This window comes from Gastrolobium bilobum, unplaced genomic scaffold, assembly GCF_033153095.1.
Source record: "Gastrolobium bilobum isolate Gb01-03AN ecotype WA unplaced genomic scaffold, APGP_CSIRO_Gbil_v1 utg15629, whole genome shotgun sequence".
NCBI lineage: Eukaryota > Viridiplantae > Streptophyta > Magnoliopsida > Fabales > Fabaceae > Gastrolobium > Gastrolobium bilobum.
The window spans coordinates 100,782-116,988 of NW_026895526.1; the positions used below are offsets into that span (position 1 = coordinate 100,782).

The 16,207-nt window shown below is 35.7% G+C and overlaps 4 protein-coding genes across 4 annotated transcripts; all 4 read left to right on the plus strand.

The window, feature by feature from the left end:
- The first annotated feature begins 5,381 nt into the window (after positions 1 to 5,381).
- Positions 5,382 to 5,804, plus strand: LOC133315327 (protein AGENET DOMAIN (AGD)-CONTAINING P1-like). Its single transcript, XM_061516926.1, has one exon. It carries the CDS (start codon positions 5,382 to 5,384, stop codon positions 5,802 to 5,804), a length of 423 nt encoding a protein of 140 aa, XP_061372910.1.
- Positions 5,805 to 8,115: 2,311 nt separating this feature from the next.
- Positions 8,116 to 8,538, plus strand: LOC133315330 (protein AGENET DOMAIN (AGD)-CONTAINING P1-like). The gene has a single exon (XM_061516933.1). It carries the CDS (start codon positions 8,116 to 8,118, stop codon positions 8,536 to 8,538), a length of 423 nt encoding a protein of 140 aa, XP_061372917.1.
- A 1,745-nt stretch (positions 8,539 to 10,283) lies between these two features.
- On the plus strand, positions 10,284 to 10,694 carry LOC133315337 (protein AGENET DOMAIN (AGD)-CONTAINING P1-like). The gene has a single exon (XM_061516946.1). It carries the CDS (start codon positions 10,284 to 10,286, stop codon positions 10,692 to 10,694), a length of 411 nt encoding a protein of 136 aa, XP_061372930.1.
- A 4,469-nt stretch (positions 10,695 to 15,163) lies between these two features.
- LOC133315346 (protein AGENET DOMAIN (AGD)-CONTAINING P1-like) lies at positions 15,164 to 15,586 on the plus strand. Its single transcript, XM_061516957.1, has one exon. It carries the CDS (start codon positions 15,164 to 15,166, stop codon positions 15,584 to 15,586), a length of 423 nt encoding a protein of 140 aa, XP_061372941.1.
- The last annotated feature ends 621 nt before the right edge of the window (positions 15,587 to 16,207 follow it).

Consider the following 16,207-nt stretch of genomic DNA (forward strand, 5'->3'; position numbering starts at 1 on the left):
GGCCACTTCTCTAAAGATTGTCCGTCGTCGACGGCGAGAGCTGCAGCTGTTCAGGCAGTTCCTTTGCAGATGGTTCCGATGGCATCTTCTTCGGCACCTGCAGTGCCACCTTCTGTTGGGAGAGTGTATACACTGGATAGGCAGCAGTCGGACCGCGCTCCGAACCTTGTCAGAGGTACTGTGTCTATTGGTGATTCTTTTGTGGATGCTATCTTTGATTCCGGGGCTACTCATTCGTTTGTTGCTACCCCGATTGCCTTGGGGCTTGAGTTGTCCAGTGCTGTGCTTTCTCCACCGTTGCGGGTGACTACCGCCACCGGAGAGATTTGTGATTCTACCACTGTACATCGCGATGTAGCGTTTCAGTGGGATGGCCGTGAGTTCTCGGTAGATCTGATAGGATTGCCGATGGCCAACCTTGAGATTATTCTGGGCATGGATTGGTTGTCTAGAAACTGTGCTTTGATTGATTGTTGTGCAAAACGAGTGGTGATGTCTCCGTGTGATTCCACAGCTAGTTCCTCGCCATACATTTCACTGCTGCAGGCCAGGAGAGCGCTGCGAGCAGGGGCATTGGGTTATGTCATGTTGGGTGGTTTGGTGAGTGGGACACAGGAGGATATCACTGGCATTCCTGTGGTGGGGGAGTTCCTTGAGGTGTTTCCTGAGGAGATTCCTGAGTTTCCGCCACAGCGGGAGATAGAGTTCTCCATTGACTTGTTGCCCTGTATGGGGCCGATTTCTTTAGCTCCTTATCGGATGTCGCCACCGGAGTTGGCTGAGCTGAAGAAGCATATTGAGGATCTTTCGGCGAAAGATTTCATTAGACCGAGTGTGTCTCCTTGGGGAGCACCGGTCATCTTCGTGAAGAAGAAGGACGGGACAATGCGATTGTGCACCGACTACAGGCAGTTGAACAAGGTGACAATCAAGAACAAGTATCCTCTTCCTCGGATTGATAATCTGTTGGATCAGCTCAGGGGTGCTTGTGTGTATTCCAAGATTGATCTTCGGTCCGGATACCATCAGATTCGGGTGAAGCCGGAGGATGTCCTGAAGACCGCGTTTCGTTCGAGATACGGTCATTTTGAGTATTTGGTGATTCCGTTTGGACTCACAAATGTGCCGGCAGTGTTCATGGATTACATGAACAAGATTTTCCAGCCATATCTGGATCTGTTTGTGATTGTCTTCATTGATGATATTCTAATCTACTCCAAGACTGAGGAGGAGCATGTGGAGCATCTGAGGATAGTTCTGCAAGTGCTGAAGGAGAAAAAGCTTTATGCTAAGCCTTCTAAGTGTGAGTTTTGGCTCAAATCAGTCAAGTTTCTGGGGCATGTGATTTTAGCAGATGGAGTTGCAGTGGATCCCAACAAGATTGAGGCCGTGTTGGATTGGAGAGACCCAAGACAGCTACGGAGGTGAGGAGCTTCTTAGGTTTGGCAGGTTACTATCGGAGGTTCATCAAGGGTTTTTCCACGATGGTTCTCCCTTTGACTCGCCTTACCCGAAAGGAGACTCCATTTGTGTGGACTCACGAGTGTGAGGCGTGCTTCCAGGAGTTGAAGGAGAGATTGACTTCTTCACCTGTGTTGATCCTTCCTGATCCTGAGGAGCAGTTTGAGCTTTACTGTGATGCTTCTGGAAAGGGGCTGGGCTGTGTGCTGATGCAGTCTGGTAGAGCTGTTGCTTTTGCTTCGAGGCAGTTAAAGCCTCATGAGGAGAACTACCCGACTCATGATTTGGAGTTGGCTGCGATTGTGTTTGCTTTCAAGATTTGGAGGCATTACCTGTTTGGATTGAGATTTGTGGTGTTCAGTGACCACAAGAGTTTGAAGTACCTGTTCGACCAGAAGGAGTTGAACATGAGGCAGAGGAGATGGATGGAGTTCATAAAGGACTACGACTTTGAGCTTAGGTATCATCCTGGCAAGGCCAATGTGGTAGCCGATGCTTTGAGTCGGAAATCCAGTAGTTCATCCAGTTTGCTACTTGGTAACTTCGATGTGGTTGAGAAGTTCCGCCACTTGGCAGTGACCGCTCCGTGTGCGAGCGTACTTCTCGGGTTGGAAGCATCAGATGTCGTCAACGAGCTGTTAGAAAAGATCAAAGAGGCACAAGTTCAGAGAGAGTGTCTGGATTATGTGAAGAACCAAGACGGTGTGTCTTGGAATGATGAAGGATTGCTTTTGTTCCAGCGGAGGATTGTGGTTCCTCGAGGTCCGTTGACAGAAGAGATTATGGCAGAAGGCCATAAGGGTCAGATTTCTATCCACCCTGGTGCTACTAAGATGTATCAAGACTTGAAGAAGAACTTCTGGTGGCCGGGCATGAAGAAAGATGTTGTTATCTTTGTGTCCAAGTGTTTGGTTTGCCAGAAGGTGAAGATTGAACACCAGAAGCCGTCTGGTAAACTTCAACCTCTTGAGATTCCAGAGTGGAAATGGGAGAGCATTTCCATGGACTTCGTTGTGGGTCTGCCGAAGACTCAGGTTGGCTGTGACTCGATATGGGTCATTGTGGACAGACTGACGAAGTCTGCCCATTTTCTTCCAGTGAAGGTGAGCTTCACTACAGAGCAGTTGGCCAGATTGTATGTTCGCGAGATTGTGAGGCTTCACGGGGTGCCCGTGAGTATCATCAGTGATAGGGACCCGAAGTTCACATCTCGGTTCTGGGAGGCGCTGCAGGGAGCTTTTGGTACGCAGTTGAGATTGAGTACCGCCTATCACCCTCAGACTGATGGACAGACTGAGCGGACTATCCTGACTTTGGAGGACATGTTGCGGGCTTGCACGTTGGAGCAGGGCTCGGCATGGGATAGGTACCTTCCATTGGTAGAGTTTTCGTATAACAACAGTTTTCATGCTAGCCTGGGCATGGCACCCTACGAGGCGCTCTACGGTAAGAGGTGTCGTACACCTACCTGCTGGTCGGAGGTTGGGGATCGTGAGTTGTTTGGCTTGGATTTTGTCCAAGATACCACCCTGCAAATCCAGATGATCAGGGAAAAGCTGAAGCAGGCGCAGAATCGTCAGAAGAGCTACTACGATGTCAAGCATCGACCACTGAAGTTCAGTGAGGGTGAGCACGTGTTTGTGAGACTTTCACCTGTCACCGGTGTTGGACGGGCACTCGGAGTGAGGAAGCTGAGCCCGCGTTTTATTGGGCCATACCAGATTCTTGATAGAGTAGGACCTGTTGCCTACCGGCTTGCCTTGCCTCCGAACCTGGCCAACATCCACGACGTGTTTCACGTGTCTCAGCTTCGGAGATACATAGCAGACCCTTCGCACGTGGTGCAACCGGATAATGTGGAAGTTCGGGAGAACTTAAAGACTCCCGTAGGACCACTAAAGATTCTCGATCGTGGCGAGAAGCAGCTGAGGAGCAAGATCATTCCGATGGTCAAGGTGTAGTGGACCGGAAGGACTCCTGAGGAGTGCACTTGGGAGCGTGAGGACGAGCTTCTCCGGCAATACCCCGAGTTTCGACCAGGTATGTTTCTGATTTTGAGGTCAAAATCCTAAAAAGGTGGGGGTGAATGTAAGAACCCGCACCGTTAATTAAGGTATTTAACTAATTAATTATGCGAAATTAGGAAATGATTCCTTAATTGACTCTAATAATTATTATGAGGCTTTAATAATTATAGTAAGTGAGTAATAATGATGAAAGTCGCTTTTCGGAAGAAAAGTGCAGATACCGGTTCTGCTAGTCGGTATAAATGCGTGCCGAAAAAGTATCCCGGAAAATTAATGTAAGTGCATGATAATTACTAGAATAATATGTAGGACTTGTAAAACGAGTTTCAAGTCCAAATAATGAGAACTGGTGCTAGGAACCGGTACTGACTTGGAAAAGCGCGTACCGAAAATTTGCTCAGAAAAATATAAGAAAAATATGATAAATCTTAGAAAATTATGTAGTTTCATAATCCAAAGTTTGGGATTAAAATGCTAAGCGTAGCAATTAAAGTTAATACTGCGTGCTTAAGTGAGTTTTGGCTATAAATACTCCCATTTTGGGCACAAAACCCTAGACTCTTTCATTCCTGCGTGAGTGAGCTGATAAGCTTGGGAGGGAGCACTGTTCCATTGCTTTCTTCTCTTGTTCTTGACCAAAACTCAACCTTGAACCCATTTTCTTGGTTGTTTCATCATCCTAAACACTTGGTGTGAGTGAGAGACATCATTGTGGGTGGGTGAGGGTGTTCTTCAGTGGTACTCCAACTGCTGTTGGTGAGAGTTTTGGGGCTGACTTGGTTGGCTTGTTGGTGGAAGCTTGAGTTGGGCATTTTGTTGCTTAAAGAAGCAACCTTTGGGTAGAAAGGTCAAGTCTTGGTGTAGCATTTTCGTACACCATATTTCCAGTAGATTAGTATTGACACACATGGCATGATTATCTGCTGCATTGCATTGTTTTAGAAATGATAAATGATAAACTGCTTTTGAGCTTGTATTGCACATGTAAGTGAGCTTGGGGTGGAAGATCCTTGAGGACTCACTGACTTACTGAGATTTCTATATTAGAGATCTTACCCCACGTTTGGGGAATGCTTATTACAGGATCAGGTAGTATGGGTACTGATGCCTCAGGCGGCGGGAGGGCGGAGCTTAGCTGATTATGTTGTTTCTGCTTATATGTTAGCATGTCTGGATTTGGATGCTGTTTATGTTTTCCGCTATTTATGATATGTGCTGTTGAGACTGATGTTGGGCATGTTGCCTTATTTGAGTGAGCATGTGGATAGTCCATGACACTTTCTGTTAGTACTTGTAGTTTGGAGTTGTATAAACTGTTAGATGGTCCGGTCTACATTGTTGTAGTTCCGTGACTAGAGCCACAATTATATTATCTATGTTATGAGGTATTTCAGTTAACTGTTTTATTGCAATTACACACATGCGGTGTTTTATTAATTGATTATTAAGCAAGCTGGTAATGTTAATGGCATTATAATTGAAAAGAAAAAGTAATCCCGCATTTTTAATTAAGCGCAGCTTAATACGATATTATGATAACATTGCCGGATATATACGGGGTGTTACAGCGCCTTCTTCTTTATATACAAAGTGAATGATTTTTTTTTAATTTAAAATTCAAATTTTTTGTGTCTGTATCTCTCTTAAAATGACATAACTTTCTGTCATTTAAAATGACAAACACTTTTTCCATAAAATAAAATAAAAAACCCACACAATTGAAGAAACCTGTTTTGTTTTCGTTTGAGTAGGGGAAAAGTTAAGTACCATTAAAAAAAAAAGACATCTATATAAGACGTCATACATATTGTCCACAATCACAATTCACAAGTGTCCACAACATTTCACTTTGCAAGAATTAGAAAGAAACTTGAAGGAGAATCTCGTGCAACTATGCGTCCACCGTTGAAGAGGGTCAATTTCTGCAGAGGAGACAAGGTTGAGGTTTGCAGCAAAGAAGAAGGGTTTCTCGGTTCCTATTACGAAGCCACCATTGTTTCCCACCTTGACAATGGCCTCTACGTTGTTCGCTACAAGAACCTTCTCGAGGACAACGAGTCTCAGCCTCTCACCGAAACCCTTTATCCCAAGGAGCTTCGTCCATTGCCACCTCGTGTCCACGCTTCTCAGTTTGCGCCCTATCAGAAAGTCGATGCTTTCGACAACTATGGTTGGTGGGTTGGTTCGATCACTGGCAGATCTGGTTCTCACTACTACGTGTACTTTTCTACCACAAACGAAGAGATAGCGTACCCTTCTTCTCATATCAGGGTTCATCATGAATGGGATAACGGGAATTGGATTTTTTTGAATTAATTTCGCTTTTTTTGTGTGTTCTTGTTCCTTCAGGATCAATGCTGTAATGGGTTTTTTCTTCTTTCTTCTCATTCATCTGTGGGTTTGGAAATTCCACATAGGTTTATGGGTCTGTAACTAATTTTGAGTAGTCCTTGTTATATGTAAATCCACAATGCAATAAATATCCTTTCATTCAAGAACAATAAATACGGCAAAGGCATGTTTCTTTGATTGTGGGTTGATTTATGGGTCTGTAATTAATTTTGAGTAGTCCTTGTTAACGGGAATTCGATTTTTTTGTTGTTGCTATTTTGTTGTTTTTATTTCCCTTTTCTTTGATTGTGTTTCATAAAATAAATAAAGCAAAGGCATATTTCTTTTTTCTTTTATAAAGGATATCTTTAGAAGCAATTTTCAGGGTTGTAAAAATAAAAAAACATTTTATATTTATGCAATTACACATTTGGTAAGAAGATTAGTTTGAAGCATGATCTTTAGGAAAGCACAATGATAAAGGAGCCTGTTTGGTTTGTCGCTGCGTTGAATAGAATTCTGTTTGAGGGCGAAGATTGATTGCAACAATTTCGAACATGTTTGGTTGCACAAAATACTGGAAGAAAAACCGACTGTTAAGGGTTAGAATTGATTTTGAGTGAAATAATTTTTTTGGTTATAGTTTTGTTGGTGAAAAAAATTAATTCCAAGAGTGAGACTCACATATTATATTTGTAATTCTACTTTATCAGTTATACAAAATTAATTTTTTAAAATATCATTCTAAAAACATAAATTTATTTTTAACATCAATCCTTTTTTCACGTTATTTTTTTAATTCCAATTTTATCAAAATCTAAATTGAAATTTAACATGATCATGTCATGTGAGAGGATCTTAACCATTAATAATTAAATCAACAATGATAATTGTGTAACTTTATATCTTTATATTTTTTCCTTCTCATTCTTTATCACCATTCATTCAATAATATATGATTATGATTATTACACATGACATGATCATGTAATTAGGACATGAAGAAAATTCCAAATTTTTAAATGAAAATTGTATGTACAACTGCTGTACACAAAGTTCTCTCGACCCAATCATAAAGGCGCACGGAAAGTTGTCTCGACCCATTCATAAAGGCGCCTCTGTTTGTTCTGGCTGCCATAAATAGAATTATGCTTAAAAAGGTTAAAATATAGGATTTTATGTTTATCATGTAACATAACACAATTTTATTTTTCTACATACACGTTAAAGATGTGGGGTTCACATGTTTTTTTTTTTCTCTTTCATCATTCCACTTCTTCTCTTCCTTTTGTTATGTGTGTTGAAAACAAAACTTAAGTTATGTAATATAACATTAATAAAACCCTAAAATGTATTACAACAATTTCAAACATGTTTGGATGCAAAAAATACGGGTACTAGAAAAACATGAGGGGTTAGAATTTATATACAGCAATAATAAGTATATGATTGGGATCCCCATATTTAATATTTTTATCTTTTCTATGTAAACCTCTACAATATTATTTCAAGGTATGGGACTGAAAAGTTATATTGTATCAACTAAACAAAATTAATTTTTTGAAATGATTTTTTGAAATATCATTCTCAAACAAAAAATATTTTTTAACGTCAACTCTTTCAACGTTAATATTTGTAATATCAATTTTATCAAAATCAAAATCAAAGCTTTAGATCAAAAAATTTAAAACTCATTCTAGAATATATATTAACAAAGATACATTCATGAATAGTAGTACCAAAGAAAAAATCAATGTATATAGAAGAATAAGAAAAAAAATCAAGGTCTCTCCTTTTGAGGTTTTCACCCTTAAATCATTTCCCCTTCCTTTTGTTATTCGCAGTTGGTTGAACAACTGGTTGATTTATAGAAGCCTTCGTTTATAATCCCGCTTTTTTACCTTAGGGTTTGGTGTTTGTCATTTAAAATAATATAAGTTATGTCATTTTAAGAGAGAGATAGACACAGAAAAACGGAAATCATGGGAGAGACAAAGTGAATGATTTTTTTTAATTTAAAATTCAAATTTTCTGTGTCTGTATCTCTCTTGAAATGACATAACTTTCTGTCATTTAAAATGACAAACACTTTTTCCATAAAATAAAATAAAAAACCCACACAATTGAAGAAACCTGTTTTGTTTTCGTTTCAGTAGGGGAAAAGTTAAGTACCATAAAAAAAAAGACATCTATATAAGTCGTCATACATATTGTCCACAATCACAATTCACAAGTGTCCACAACATTTCACTTTGCAAGAATTAGAAAGAAACTTGAAGGAGAATCTTGTGCAACTATGCATCCACCGTTGAAGAGGGTCAATTTCTGCAGAGGAGACAAGGTGGAGGTTTGCAGCAAAGAAGAAGGGTTTCTCGGTTCCTATTACGAAGCCACCATTGTTTCCCACCTTGACAATGGCCTCTACGTTGTTCGCTACAAGAACCTTCTCGAGGACAACGAGTCTCAGCCTCTCACCGAAACCCTTTATCCCAAGGAGCTTCGTCCATTGCCACCTCGTGTCCACGCTTCTCAGTTTGCGCTCTATCAAAAAGTCGATGCTTTCGACAACGATGGTTGGTGGGTTGGTTCGATCACTGGCAGATCTGGTTCTCACTACTACGTGTACTTTTCTACCACAAACGAAGAGATAGCGTACCCTTCTTCTCATATCAGGGTTCATGCTGCGTTGAATAGAATTCTGTTTGAGGGCGAAGATTGATTGCAACAATTTCGAACATGTTTGGTTGCACAAAATACTGGAAGAAAAACCGACTGTTAAGGGTTAGAATTGATTTTGAGTGAAATAATAATTTTTTTCCAAGAGTGAGACTCACATATTATATTTGTAATTCTACTTTATCAGTTATACAAAATTAATTTTTTAAAATATCATTCTAAAAACATAAATTTATTTTTAACATCAATCCTTTTTTCACGTTATTTTTTTAATTCCAATTTTATCAAAATCTAAATTGAAATTTAACATGATCATGTCATGTGAGAGGATCTTAACCATTAATAATTAAATCAACAATGATAATTGTGTAACTTTATATCTTTATATTTTTTATTTCTCATTCTTTATCACCATTAATTCAATAATATATGATTATGATTATTACACATGACATGATCATGTAATTAGGACATGAAGAAAATTCCAAATTTTTAAATGAAAATTGTATGTACAACTGCTGTACACAAAGTTCTCTCGACCCAATCATAAAGGCGCACGGAAAGTTGTCTCGACCCAATCATAAAGGCGCCTCTGTTTGTTCTGGCTGCCATAAATAGAATTATGCTTAAAAAGGTTAAAATATAGGATTTTATGTTTATCATGTAACATAACACAATTTTATTTTTCTACATACACGTTAAAGATGTGGGGTTCACATGTTTTTTTTTTTTCTCTTTCATCATTCCACTTCTTCTCTTCCTTTTGTTATGTGTGTTGAAAACAAAACTTAAGTTATGTAATATAACATTAATAAAACCCTAAAATGTATTACAACAATTTCTAACATGTTTGGATGCAAAAAATACGGGTACTAGAAAAACATGAGGGGTTAGAATTTATATACAGCAATAATAAGTATATGATTGGGATCCCCATATTTAATATTTTTATCTTTTCTATGTAAACCTCTACAATATTATTTCAAGGTATGGGACTGAAAAATTATATTGTATCAACTAAACAAAATTAATTTTTTAAAATGATTTTTTGAAATATCATTCTCAAACAAAAATTATTTTTTAACGTCAACTCTTTCAACGTTAATATTTTTAATATCAATTTTATCAAAATCCAAATCAAAGCTTTAGATCATAAAATTTAAAACTCATTCTAGAATATATATATTAACAAAGATACATTCGTGAATAGTAGTACCAAAGAAAAAATCAATGTATATAGAAAAATAAGAAAAAAAATCAAGGTCTCTCCTTTTGAGGTTTTCACCCTTAAATCATTTCCCCTTCCTTTTGTTATTTGCAGTTGGTTGAACAACTGGTTGATTTATAGAAGCCTTCGTTTATAATCCCGCTTTTTTACCTTAGGGTTTGGTGTTTGTCATTTAAAATAATATAAGTTATGTCATTTTAAGAGAGAGACAGACACAGAAAAACGGAAATCATGGGAGAGACAAAGTGAATGATTTTTTTTAATTTAAAATTCAAATTTTCTGTGTCTGTATCTCTCTTGAAATGACATAACTTTCTGTCATTTAAAATGACAAACACTTTTTCCATAAAATAAAATAAAAAACCCACACAATTGAAGAAACCTGTTTTGTTTTCGTTTGAGTAGGGGAAAAGTTAAGTACCATTAAAAAAAAAAAGACATCTATATAAGACGTCATACATATTGTCCACAATCACAATTCAATAGTGTCCACAACATTTCACTTTGCAAGAATTAGAAAGAAACTTGAAGGAGAATCTTGTGCAACTATTTGTCCACCAATGAAGAGGGTCAATTTCTGCAGAGGAGACAAGGTTGAGGTTTGCAGCAAAGAAGAAGGGTTTCGCGGTTCCTATTACGAAGCCACCATTGTTTCCCACCTTGACAATGGCCTCTACGTTGTTCGCTACAAGAACCTTCTCGAGGACAACGAGTCTCAGCCTCTCACCGAAACCCTTTATCCCAAGGAGCTTCGTCCATTGCCACCTCGTGTCCACGCTTCTCAGTTTGCGCTCTATCAGAAAGTCGATGCTTTCGACAACGATGGTTGGTGGGTTGGTTCGATCACTGGCAGATCTGGTTCTCACTACTACGTGTACTTTTCTACCACAAACGAAGAGATAGCGTACCCTTCTTCTCATATCAGGGTTCATCATGAATGGGTTAACGGGAATTGGGTTTTTTTGAATTAATTTCGCTGTTTTTGTGTGTTCTTGTTCCTTAAGGATCAATGCTGTAATGGGTTTTTCTTTCTTTCTTTTCATTCATCTGTGGGTTTGGAAATTACACATAGGTTTATGGGTCTGTAACTAATTTTGAGTAGTCCTTGTTATATGTAAATCCACAATGCAATAAATATCCTTTCATTCAAGAACAATAAATACAGCAAAGGCATTTTTCTTTGATTGTGGGTTGATTTATGGGTCTGTAATTAATTTTGAGTAGTCCTTGTTAACGGGAATTGGATTTTTGTTGTTGTTGCTATTTTGTTGTTTTTATTTCCCTTTTCTTTGATTGTGTTTCATAAAATAAATAAAGCAAAGGCATTTTTCTTTTTTCTTTTATAAAGGATATCTTTAGAAGCAATTTTCAGGGTTGTAAAAATAAAAAACATTTTATATTTAAGCAATTACACATTTGGTAAGAAGATTAGTTTGAATCATGATCTTTAGGAAAGCACAATGATAAAGGAGCCTGTTTGGTTTGTCGCTGCGTTGAATAGAATTCTGTTTGAGGGCGAAGATTGATTGCAACAATTTCGAACATGTTTGGTTGCACAAAATACTGGAAGAAAAACCGACTGTTAAGGGTTAGAATTGATTTTGAGTGAAATAAATATAGTTTTGTTTTTTTCCAAGAGTGAGACTCACATATTATATTTGTAATTCTACTTTATCAGTTATACAAAATTAATTTTTTAAAATATCATTCTAAAAACATAAATTTATTTTTAACATCAATCCTTTTTTCACGTTATTTTTTTAATTCCAATTTTATCAAAATCTAAATTGAAATTTAACATGATCATGTCATGTGAGAGGATCTTAACCATTAATAATTAAATCAACAATGATAATTGTGTAACTTTATATCTTTATATTTTTTCCTTATCATTCTTTATCACCATTAATTCAATAATATATGATTATGATTATTACACATGACATGATCATGTAATTAGGACATGAAGAAAATTCCAAATTTTTAAATGAAAATTGTATGTACAACTGCTGTACACAAAGTTCTCTCGACCCAATCATAAAGGCGCACGGAAAGTTGTCTCGACCCAATCATAAAGGCGCCTCTGTTTGTTCTGGCTGCCATAAATAGAATTATGCTTAAAAAGGTTAAAATATAGGATTTTATGTTTATCATGTAACATAACACAATTTTATTTTTCTACATACACGTTAAAGATATGGGGTTCACATGTTTTTTTTTTCTCTTTCATCATTCCACTTCTTCTCTTCCTTTTGTTATGTGTGTTGAAAACAAAACTTAAGTTATGTAATATAACATTAATAAAACCCTAAAATGTATTACAACAATTTCAAACATGTTTGGATACGGGTACTAGAAAAACATGAGGGGTTAGAATTTATATACAGTAATAATAAGTACATGATTGGGATCCCCATATTTAATATTTTTATCTTTTCTATGTAAACCTCTACAATATTATTTAAAGGTATGGGACTGAAAAATTAAATTGTATCAACTAAACAAAATTAATTTTTTAAAATGATTTTTTGAAATATCATTCTCAAACAAAAATTATTTTTTAACGTCAACTCTTTCAACGTTAATATTTTTAATATCAACTTTATCAAAATCCATAACAAAGCTTTAGATCATAAAATTTAAAACTCATTCTAGAATATATATATTAACAAAGATACATTCGTGAATAGTAGTACCAAAGAAAAAATCAATGTATATAGAAGCATAAGAAAAATAAGAAAAAAAATCAAGGTCTCTCCTTTTGAGGTTTTCACCCTTAAATCATTTCCCCTTCCTTTTGTTATTTGCAGTTGGTTGAACAACTGGTTGATTTATAGAAGCCTTCGTTTATAATCCCGCTTTTTTACCTTAGGGTTTGGTGTTTGTCATTTAAAATAATATAAGTTGGGGCAGGATATTCTTACACCGGTGTAAAAGTTAGAAGTCTTACACCCAATCTTGAGCATTGATATTCTTGTTTACTACTTATACAAAATTAATTTTATTAAATATCATTCTAAAAACAAAAATTTATTTTTAACATCAATCCTTTTTTCACGTTATTTTTTTAATTCCAATTTTATCAAAATCTAAATTGAAATTTTAGATTATAAAATTAAAATCTCAATATAGAATATATATTAAAAAAGAGAAAAAAAAGTTACATTCATGAATTGGTTTGCTGCATCTTCACTAGTAAATTGGGCTGCTTGAATTGCTGCTAGCCTATGCAATTCTCTGGTTGATCATATGTATATTGTGTCGCTATTCATATATGATATATCATTAGAATGTTGTTTACATAAGATTGAAGGAATGGTTACCCTCTTTTGGCCCGTTTGGAAGAAAAACAATCGGTACACTTGCCGAGTTCGCAACAATATCATATCAGGGGTAGGGTGGTGGATGTACTCATTATTGGGGGGTCTGACAAATTGCCTTGATATACCATGGGTGGAAATTTGGTAATAACTTCTTATGTCATGCCTAAGGTAACAGATGTATGAAATGGGAAATATTATATTTATAATTTATTTTTGTTTATAACTTTTTACAATTATATTTTAATCGTTGATTTTTGTCAATCAGCGATTATCATTTATTGCGAATTAATAATTAATTAATAAATTTGATTTCTGAAAATCTTAATTGTTGATTAGCGGAAATCAATAGTAAAAATATGATTGTAAAAGATTGTTAACGAAAATAAGTTGTAAGTATAACCTTCTCCGTATGAAATACGAAGAAAAAAAAATCCATATGTAAATTTTTAGGAAATGGATCCTCTTATGCATAATTTAACATGATCATGACATGTGAGAGGATCTTAATCATTAATAATTAAATCAACAATGATGATTGTGTAACTGTTATCTTTATATTTTTTCTTTTTCATTCTTTATCACCATTCATTCAATAATATATGATTATGATTGTTACACATGACATGATCATGTAATCAGGACATGAAAAAAATTCCAAATTTTTAAATGAAACTTGTATGTACAACAGCTGTATACAAATTTCTCTCGACCCAATCATAAAGGCGCACGGAAAGTTGTCTCGACCTAATCATAAAGGCGCCTCTGTTTGTTGTGGCTGCCATAAATAGAATTATGCTTAAAAAGGTTAAAATATAGGATTTTATGTTTATCATGTAACATAACATAATTTTACTTTTCTACACACATGTTAAAGATGTGGGATTCAGATATTTTTTTTTCTCTTTCATCATTCCACTTCTTCTCTCCCTTTTGTTATGTGTGTTGAAAACAAAACTTAAGTTATGTAACATAACATTAATAAAACCCTAAAATGTATTACCACAATTTCAAACATGTTTGGATGCAAAAAATACGGGTACTAGAAAAACATGAGGGGTTAGAATTTATATACAGCAATAATAAGTATATGATTGGGATCCCCATATTTAATATTTTCATCTTTTCTATGTAAACCTCTATAATATTATTTCAAGGTATGGGACTGAAAAATTATATTGTATCAACTAAACAAAATTAATTTTTTAAAATGATTTTTTGAAATATCATTCTCAAACAAAAATTATTTTTTAACGTCAACTCTTTCCACGTTAATATTTTTAATATCAATTTTATCAAAATCCAAATCAAAGCTTTAGATCATAAAATTTAAAACTCATTCTAGAATATATATTAACAAAGATACATTCATGAATAGTAGTACCAAAGGAAAAATCAATGTATATAAAAGCATAAGAAAAATAAGAAAAAAAATCAAGGTCTCTCCGTGTGAGGTTTTCACACTTAAATCATTTCCCCTTCCTTTTGTTATTTGCAGTTGGTTGAACGACTGGTTGATTTATAGAAGCATTCGTTTATAATCCCGCTTTTTTAACTTAGGGTTTGGTGTTTGTCATTTAAAATAGTATAAGTTGGGGCAGGATAGTCTTACACCAGTGTAAGAGTTAGAAGTCTTACACTCAATCTTGAGCATTGATCCACTTGTATACAATGGCTCACATTACTAAAAAATTAGAGCCCTTAGATATAAGTGGGATCCATGGTCAAAATTGAAAGTGTAACTTACACCGGTGTAAAATGATCCTGACCCATATAAGTTATGTCATTTTAGGAGAGAGATTTGACACAGAAAAACGGAAATCATAGGAAAGAGAAAGTGGATGATTTTTTTTAATTTAAAATTCCAATTTTTTGTGTCTGAATCTCTCTTAAAATGACATAACTTTCTGTCACTTAAAATAACAAACACTTTTTCCATAAAATAAAATAAAAAACCCATACAATTGAAGAAACCTGTTTTGTTTTCGTTACCATTAAAAAAAAAAAAGACATCTATATAAGACGTTATACATATTGTCCACAATCACAATTCACAAGTGTCCACAACATTTCAATTTGCAAGAATTAGAAAGAAACTTGAAGGAAAATCTTGTGCAACTATGCGTCCACCGTTGAAGAGGGTCAATTTCTGCAGAGGAGACAAGGTTGAGGTTTGCAGCAAAGAAGAAGGGTTTCTCGGTTCCTATTACGAAGCCACCATTGTTTCCCACCTTGACAATGGCCTCTACGTTGTTCGCTACAAGAATTTTCTCGAGGACAACGAGTCTCAGCCTCTCACCGAAACCCTTTATCCCAAGGAGCTTCATCCATTGCCACCTCGTGTCCACGCTTCTCAGTTTGCGCTCTATCAGAAAGTCGATGCTTTCGACAACGATGGTTGGTGGGTTGGTTCGATCACTGCTAGATCTGGTTCTCACTACTACGTGTACTTTTCTACCACAAACGAAGAGATAGCGTACCCTTCTTCTCATATCAGGGTTCATCATGAATGGGTTAACGGGAATTGGATTTTTTTGAATTAATTTCGCTGTTTTTTTGTGTTCTTGTTCCTTCAGAATCAATGCTGTAATGGGTTTTCTTTTTTTTCTTTTCATTCATCTGTGGGTTTGGAAATTCCACATGGGTTTATGGGTCTGCAACTAATTTTGAGTAGTCCTTGTTATATGTAAATCCACAATGCAATAAACATCCTTTCATTCAAGAACAATAAATACAGCAAAGGCATTTTTCTTTGATTGTGGGTTAATTTATGGGTCTGTAACTAATTTTGAGTAGTCCTTGTTAACGGGAATTGGATTTTTTTTGTTGCTATTTTGTTGTTTTTATTTCCCTTTTCTTTGATTGTGTTTCATAAAATAAGCATTTTTATTTTTTCTTTTATAAAGTATATCTTTAGAAGCAATTTTAATGTAGAAATAAAAAACATTTTATATTTAAGCAATTACACATTTGGTAAGAAGATTAGTTTGAATTTGAATCATGATCTTTAGGAAGGCACAACGATAAATTAAGGAGCCTGTTTGGTTTGTGGCTGCGTTGAATAGAATTATGTTTGAGGGTGAAGATTGATTGCGAATATGTTTGGTTGCACCAAATACTGGAAGAAAAATCGACTGTTAAGGGTTAGAATTGATTTTGAGTTA

What these genes read in the sequence shown, in the direction of transcription:
- LOC133315337 (XM_061516946.1), top strand. Translation starts at nt 10,284, where the DNA reads ATGAAGAGGGTCAATTTCTGCAGAGGAGACAAGGTTGAGGTTTGCAGC.
- LOC133315346 (XM_061516957.1), top strand. Translation starts at nt 15,164, where the DNA reads ATGCGTCCACCGTTGAAGAGGGTCAATTTCTGCAGAGGAGACAAGGTT.
- LOC133315327 (XM_061516926.1), top strand. Translation starts at nt 5,382, where the DNA reads ATGCGTCCACCGTTGAAGAGGGTCAATTTCTGCAGAGGAGACAAGGTT.
- LOC133315330 (XM_061516933.1), top strand. Translation starts at nt 8,116, where the DNA reads ATGCATCCACCGTTGAAGAGGGTCAATTTCTGCAGAGGAGACAAGGTG.